This window comes from Camelina sativa, chromosome 11 (genome assembly GCF_000633955.1).
Source record: "Camelina sativa cultivar DH55 chromosome 11, Cs, whole genome shotgun sequence".
NCBI classification, from domain to species: domain Eukaryota; kingdom Viridiplantae; phylum Streptophyta; class Magnoliopsida; order Brassicales; family Brassicaceae; genus Camelina; species Camelina sativa.
Genome location: NC_025695.1, coordinates 7,154,031 through 7,161,689, shown reverse-complemented (window position 1 = coordinate 7,161,689; position 7,659 = coordinate 7,154,031). Strand labels below are relative to the sequence as shown.

General features: G+C 38.3%; 2 protein-coding genes across 2 annotated transcripts in view; both read left to right on the top strand.

Moving 5' to 3' along the window:
- Nucleotides 1–2,773, top strand: part of LOC104727712 — a 4,353-nt gene extending 1,580 nt beyond the window's left edge. The window contains 6 exon segments of the mRNA XM_010446792.2: nucleotides 215–484; nucleotides 649–1,236; nucleotides 1,329–1,412; nucleotides 1,596–1,679; nucleotides 1,742–1,877; nucleotides 2,407–2,773. Coding sequence (XP_010445094.1) covers nucleotides 215–484; nucleotides 649–1,236; nucleotides 1,329–1,412; nucleotides 1,596–1,679; nucleotides 1,742–1,877; nucleotides 2,407–2,629 — 1,385 coding nt within the window. The 3' untranslated portion in view covers nucleotides 2,630–2,773.
- LOC104722128 (membrane protein of ER body 1-like) lies at nucleotides 2,831–5,584 on the top strand. The gene is made up of 8 exons (XM_010440239.2): nucleotides 2,831–3,062; nucleotides 3,216–3,605; nucleotides 3,684–4,025; nucleotides 4,134–4,247; nucleotides 4,360–4,431; nucleotides 4,507–4,761; nucleotides 4,850–4,911; nucleotides 4,988–5,584. The coding sequence occupies exons 1-8, from the start codon at nucleotides 2,924–2,926 to the stop codon at nucleotides 5,414–5,416; spliced, it is 1,803 nt and encodes a 600-aa protein (XP_010438541.1). The 5' UTR covers nucleotides 2,831–2,923; the 3' UTR covers nucleotides 5,417–5,584.

Genomic DNA, 7,659 nt, shown 5'->3' with positions numbered 1-7,659 from the left:
GGATGCATTCTATAACAGTAATAGTTTTTGGTGTTAGAGAGAATAGAGGATATCGCATGTATAATGTAGCACGCTAATCTGGTAGACAAATGTTGTTGATGCGCACATCATGAAGCAAGAAAACTATTTTAAGTTATCATGATCAAGAAAGTGTTAAAAGACAAAATTTGTGTTTTTCTTGAGTCCAATTAATAAAATGTTGTATTATACGTAGGAACCAAGAAAGAAGACAACAACAATAATGGATCTGAAGTTGTACATGACGAGACGAGAAGTCCCGATGAGGCTTTGGATGAGATAAAGAAGCAACAGACTCATAATCTCTACTGTCCTAACTGTAAACGTAACATTACCACAGATGCTGAAATCTTTGTAAAGGGTCAAGAGACTGATCCTTACAAAACAGACTATTTCCGACTGTGTGTTCCTCTCGTTATCCCCTTCAAGTTCCCTACCTTTCCTCTCTCAAGGTTTTCTCTCGCAGGTAATACATATACTATACTGCTTTTGTGTATATGTCAATGATGATATAGACACTTTTGTTTTTTATTTTGTAAGTGGTTATCATTTTTTTATCAAAAGTGACTTTCTTAAATGTTGGATTGATTGATTCTTGATCTACATGACCAATCCCATCACTGCTTACAGAGCCATGGAAGAAACTAAAGGAACTTTCCCCGAACTGTTTACCAAGGCTCAGTCCCACTTACTTGCGGTTCCTATTGGCTGCGGTTCTACTATTGCTATCAGTCATTGTTCTATGGTCCTCGCATTTTCCTCTGCCACTGCCAGAATCACCTTTTCATTTGCCATCGCGAGGGTCACATTCTCCTTCGCCACTGCCAGGTTCTCCTTCTCTATCGCCAGTTCCAACTTCTCATTCGCCATCTCCAGGATCACATTCTCCTTTGCCACGGCCAGAGCCGCCTTCTCCATCTCCATCCCCAGGGCCGGGTTCTCCTTTAACAGTGCCAGGAACGACTTCTCCTTTGCCACTGTCAGGGACGCCTTCTACTCATCCAAAGCCAGGGCCATATTCTCCTTTGCCACTGTCAGGAACGTCATCTCCTCATCCACAGCCAGGGCCGGATCCATATGAAAAGATACGCTGGCTCATACATTTCCCGAGCATCAAGTACCTTTCCGTGATCTCGTTGTTGTTCCTCGCCATTCTGGCTCTCCTCTGGTCTTCCATTTTCCCCATCATCAATTACCTGATAGTAGCAACGAAAAGATGTAGGGACATTGTGATTCCTTAACATCCTCTTCCCCTTTTCCCTATGCCATAAATTTTCCAAAGACTTAATAGCACTATTTATATATTGCAGGGAGCGTAAGAGGTATTACCCGACCAAGTACTAATGTTACAAACCCTCCAACCCCTACTAGTAAGGGAACAGATCAAGCTCCAGGTACTTTTCACATGCCTTTTTCTAGTTGATTGAAATAAATGAGCATGTAATCTTATCATAAGAGAAGATACGTACCTTCATCTCTGTTATCTTTCCCTGACTCTCTTTTTTTACTCTATATATTACCTCTGCCTCATTTTTGTCTGTTCACGTCTTGGAATGATGACTTGAATAAAACTACAGAGAAAGGCCCTGGAGGTGAAGAGAGTAAGGAAGGTGTTGTTGGGCAGAAGAATGATATCCCAGATAATGGCAACCCAGTGGATGGTTTAGGGACAAACACCGAGATCCTTCCAGCCCGGAAGCCGGTGAGACTTGTCTTGTGGAATAATGTCGTGGTTCCAGTTCTAAATCTCTTTCCAATGGAGCTAGACATCTTGAAGAGTATTGTGTTCGGAGGTCTAATCGAGTCCATCACAAGCCTTAATGTTGTATCTTCCGCTGCCGGTTCCGGAGCTTCAACTCGTAAGTACACATGAACATTACAAACACGACATTGAGTTTCTTATACGTCTCAATTCAACTAATATTATCTTTGCTTGCAGTCAACGTTATCGCTTTGGGGGTAGCCAATTTATTCAGTGGCCTTTTCCTCATCATTCACAGCGTACATCGTTTTGTTTCTTCTCTTTTGTTTTTGCATACACAATGTTAACTGATTAAACAGAGCACAAACTCTGTTTTCACATAGCGTCTACTCTGTTTCACCGTGTGTCTCTAGATACTTGTCAGCATTTTTTTCACTAGAAAGTTGATTAAAACCATTCATACTTACAAATTATATATTTTGGCAGCTATACGGACTCATAACGTTTCAACCACCATCTCACAGTTCGAGCAAAGAGCATAATATCACATATCTAAAAGATAGAGCACTGTATGTGGATCGGCTGGGAAACTATAAAAAGGTCAAGCTCCACTGCTTCGTTGTTGTAGTTTCCTTCATATTCTTCGCTGTGATCCCTCCTCTCTTCTACGGCCTCTCTGTGAAAAGAACCGACAATGGGCACTACCAAGCTGCGGTCGTTCTCGCGGCATCTTTGGTCTGCGTCATCTCTCTCTCCTTTGCCAAAGCTTATGCCTTCAAAATGGAAAAAAAACTCAGGACCGTGGCTGAGTACACCGGAATGGCGATTGGAGCGTCTGCGCTTTCTTTCATCACCAGTCAACTTCTCAGTGATCTGCTTGAGAAGTACGGCTTCCATGACACTGAATAAACAAGTTTGATTAGATAAACCACAGAGTTCTCCATCTTCCTTTCTGTTAAACTTTTTAATATGTGTTGTACACGAACTTGTTTTGTTCCTTATGTAAGTAAGCAAAAAGGTTCGGTTTTTATCAAGATTTATCAGTTTGTTCTCAACTCTTTTCTTCAGGAAAAAAAAGGCAAGTTGGTTAGGATTAATAATAAAGATAAAGAACGTGGAACTCGTGAAATAAAATATTCAGATAGAGAGAGTAACCATAAATTGTACTAACATGGTTCTGAATCTCATCTTTGTTTGTTTACGATGGAACCCACCAAGAATCAGGCTCCATCTCCAAGCTTCGCCGGAGACGGTGTATGTACCAATGAATTGACCAACCTGCGACCAGACTCACCACTCGGCAGCGAAAAGGACGATGGTGTTGACTTCAGCCAGGAACAAGGTCTGAGAATTATATGTACTCTTGATTAGTACTTAATAGTTCATTAATATCTGGTCTTTTACAGTTTGATACTTGCAAAAGAAAAAATTATATGAAGTACTATACTATTACTCCCATCTTTTCCGAATGCTCAAATCAAATTTTTACTCATAGGATCGGAGCCAAATGAACATATTGACACTGAGAATGGTTCAAGATCCGTAGACAAGAAGCAATACACTGAAACTGAAGATGTAGTTCGAGCAAAAGATTTACAGACAGAACCTGATTCACTGGATGATGAGGTGGAGACTGTGATCAGGAACCAACATAAGTACTACATTTACTGCCCTTGCTGTGGTAAAGATATCACCAAAACAGTCAAGCTCGTGAAGATGTCAGATCCCCAACCCACAAAAGATCATGATACTGAGAATAAAGCTATCGACAGTGACACTGAAAATGGTTCAACATCCCAAGAGAAGAAGACAAAGATTCCATCATGGTTCCCTGTTTTTCTTCAGCCGCTGTTTCCTTCTGTTTATGGTCCCAACAAAGACAAAGGTATCCTTTCTTTTCCCGTCTTCTTTCGATACCGTTGTATGGACAGTTGTGATTGACTTTGGTTCTTGCCAATTCCAGGCGAGAAAGGGGTTGATTCAAAGTCACCAGGAACTTACGACGATCTTGATATCAATGGTAAGGCACCGAGCATTGATGTCAGTAATGAGAAAAACAGACCGAGCTTTCCGAAGTGGTTAGTCCATGTTTTTGCTTGGTTGTTCCTCTGTATCATTATAACTCTCTCTGTCCTTTCGACTTCTCCACCGCCTTTCGTTCAACCGGAACTGCAATTGCCTTCTATGCCTTCATTGCGGCTGCCTTCTGCTTCTGTACTTTGGTTACTTCCCACGTTTGCGGTGCTCCTTCTCTTCATTATTTCAATGAGGTCCCGTTTCAGTCCGAGATATCACAAAGAGAAAGGTATTTTCTCTTTCTCCCGTTTTTGGTCTTTGTCACTTTCAATGTTTAAAGAAGGAGGCATTCTGCTCTTTCAACACTTTGATATTACAATTTTCTGAACTACGCCAGGCGACAAAAGGGCCGACTGCAAGTCTACTAATACCACTAGTGAAGAACCAGCAACAACTCAATATCACAATGACCAAGCTGCAAATCCTGATCAAGATATTGACAAGAAAACAGGTTTGTTCTGAATTCAGAGATGAATCCTAATCAAGTTTGGTTCTTAAACAAAGATTCTTGATCATGCTTGATAACCATAAAAATGACCCAACTCCAATATATCCTTCGCCAGGGGAGCAACCTTCCAAGCAAAGTGTCAATAAGGAAGCTCCAGATCATAATCAAGATATTGACAAGGAAACAGGTATGTTCTGAATTTTGATTCTGAGATGAATCCTAATTAAGTTTGGTGCTGAACAAAGATTCTTAACTATGCTAGATAACCAAAAAGACCACCTAACTCCGATGTCACCTTCACCACTGGAGCAACCTTCCAAGCAACGTTTCAATAAGGAAACTCAAGCAGAACCTGAGTGGCAACCAGATACTCAACCAAAGATTCCAGATAGTACTGAACCTCGCAAAGACAGTAATAAACTCGAAATCCTGAAAAGTATAGTGTATGGAGGTCTTACAGAATCCATCACAAGCCTTTGCACAGTAACATCTGCGGCAGCGTCTGGTGCTTCAACTCGTAAGTGAATCCCAAAATCTCTTTGAGGCATTTCGTCGAACACTTTGAACGCCTAAACCTAATGCTAATGTCTTTTCTCCTAATTCAGTGAACGTTTTGGCCTTGGGAGTTGCTAATTTGTCAAGCGGTCTTCTTCTCACCGTTCACAGCGTAAGTGATCTTTCCGAAACATCAGTATGTAAACTCTCATCAAAGAACTGAACAAAAGACTCCCTCTTTTTTGCAGCTCCAAGAACTAATAAACGAAACACCCAGAAAACGAACCAACACTGATGATTCTGAAACAGATAGGTACGAGGAAGTTCTCGGAAGAAGAGAGTACTCGAGGCGACACAGATTGGTCGCAATCTCTTCTTTCATCATCTTCGGCTTGATCCCACCTTTAGTATACGGCTTCTCGTTTCGAAGAAAGATGGAAAAGAGACAAGAGTACAAGGTTTTAGCTGTTTACGCAGCGTCTCTGCTCTGCGTCGTCTTGCTCTCGATTGCGAAAGCTTATGCCTCGAAGAGACGAGATTATCTCAAGACTCTGTTTCGGTACACGACGATGGCGACGACTGCGTCGGGATTTTCTCAGTTTGTGGGATACTTGGTTAGTCAGTGGCTTGAGAGAAGCGGGTTTTATGATGATTCTCCAGAGACTCGACGAGTTTGAAGACTCTTTCTTCAGTCTTCTTGACTTCAAACTCAAAAGTGTCCTTTTTCTTTTTTGGGTAGAAAACTCAAAAGTGTTCTTTTCTTACCCAAATTGTTTTTCCTAATAAGTGAACGAATTTATTTGATTTTGACCCAGAAAAGGAAAGAAAAATGTTTTTAATGTTTATGGAAATTGGAGATAATCCGAAAAGACAAAAAAAAAATGTAAAATAAAGACAACAACCTTTGTTTGTAGGGTCAAACTATTTTTATAATTATAATTTAAACAAAAAATTGGTGTAGTGAAATTTCTCATAGATTGCCTCTTTTTCGAATTAGTTTTGGTTTATATATGACATACACTTGTTGATAAGGTTCGGTAAACAAGAAATCTGCAAAAATGTTTTAGTAAGTGCCAAAAATAGTCGGTTAGTAGTGAATGATTATTAAGAAATGTTGATAATGTGTTGTTTGATTCTTGAAATTGACGATTATTAGAATGATTGTAACATAGAAAAAATACAGATAAACCAATTCAGTGGTAAATGAAGAAAAATTCCGTTACTAGAGTTCGAGTAACATTGATCAGGGAGTTCGAAATTTAACTAGGATCACTTACTTATGCGTTATCAAATTAAAGAAAGAAAAAAAAAGCAGATAGGATTTTGAGTGCAAGAATGAAAACGTGGGTCTAAGAATAGATTCATTGGTCGGCCTACAAAAAGATGCGGAACTTTAAAGATTGGTGGCTACATTTTCCATGAATAAAACCTTTCGCTTATTATAAAATCATATTGTCTTATTGTTCGTATTAGTTATTTGGTATCATACGTGAAATTTAACCATAATAAGCAAAAGGTTATTTTTTTTGGGTTTGTTTTTGTCAAAAAAGAATGAATCATAATATCTTTTTTCTTTTTTATTTATAAATGAATGAATCATATCGTTGTTGGTTATTGCACACTTAAAAGTAGTTTGGATTCGAGCCTTTCTTTTTCATAAGAAGTTGTAAACTATATACATGGAGACTCAATGACTCATGAACTACAAAAGATAATAACATTTTTTTCCAATTTGCAAAGAAAGTACGTTAAGCAACTGATATCAGGTCATCGATGACAGTTTAATGGCACTTTGTACCATTCTAGAAGTTACATGTAAGAAACAATTCTTTGAACTAATAAGTCTTACCAACACCTACTAACTTTATTTTGTTGATTCTTCGATACTCGTAGTCGTAGTCTAATGCAAAACTGGAAACAGCTGGAGCAATAAAAAAAATTACAGGCATACCTATTATTAACAATGATTTAAACCATTATTCATGTGAACTCAGGGTTAAGTTCACATTCATGAATCATCGAGTCATCATCTTGAGTGGGGTCGATAATTTTTAATAAAATTCAACCAACATTTCTTACACGATTCCAATGTACATAAAACCCCATGGCATAAAGCACCCATATATTAGTTTAATTAAAGGGATTGAGTAGGTTCTTTCTAGTTAAGTCTGAACTCTGAAGACAACATATGCATGTGCTGTCATTATATCAACCACGTTCATAACGTGTTTTGGGGTTATTTGTTTTATTTTCTTAGGTGGTATTATTGATAGTAGTTAAGACTTTAGGAATCGGGAGATTTGGTCACATATAATATCTTCATCAATTTTTTCTGGTAACTTTTGTTTTTTCTTTGCGTCGCTGTTTGTTAATACTTATTATAGTACTAATAACTTAGAAATTCGTACTTCTCCTCGCAATGTTTTTGGTCGTCGTCGTTCCGGTTCTCGTGATAAAACTTAGAAAAAAGAAGAAGAATATATATATACTAATGGCGATGGTGGTTGATCACAGCAACATCATCGAGAAATATCATCCAAGAATTGAAGTCTATAGCATGGACAATGGTATGAGTTAATACTTAATAGAGAGAAGCCGTACATTTAACATTTTTGAATAAAAAATATCTTATATCTATGTTAGAATGGTATAGTGTTGCATCATCAAACGTGTTGCATGCTAAGTTATTTAAAGGAATGTTTTATATACATATTATATGTTGAGTATACGACGTTGTTATCACGCTTATTAGAATAACAAAGATACGTACAGTACAGGTTGGTAAACAAAACATTATTGTGCTAATAATGCGTTGTTAATTCTAGTTTATGTCGAATAGTATCTGTTCGATCTTTTGTTTTGTTTTGGTCAACTAAGATTTTGATGTAGCTAGCTCAGGCCTCAGAGATTCTCCCCCCCC

Bases quoted from the DNA above. Each gene is read 5' to 3' on its own strand.
- LOC104722128 (XM_010440239.2), top strand. From the start codon at position 2,924: ATGGAACCCACCAAGAATCAGGCTCCATCTCCAAGCTTCGCCGGAGAC. The intron at 3,606-3,683 runs GTATCCTTTCTT...TGCCAATTCCAG, and splicing joins TGGTCCCAACAAAGACAAAG to GCGAGAAAGGGGTTGATTCA. The intron at 4,912-4,987 runs GTAAGTGATCTT...TCTTTTTTGCAG, and splicing joins TTCTTCTCACCGTTCACAGC to CTCCAAGAACTAATAAACGA.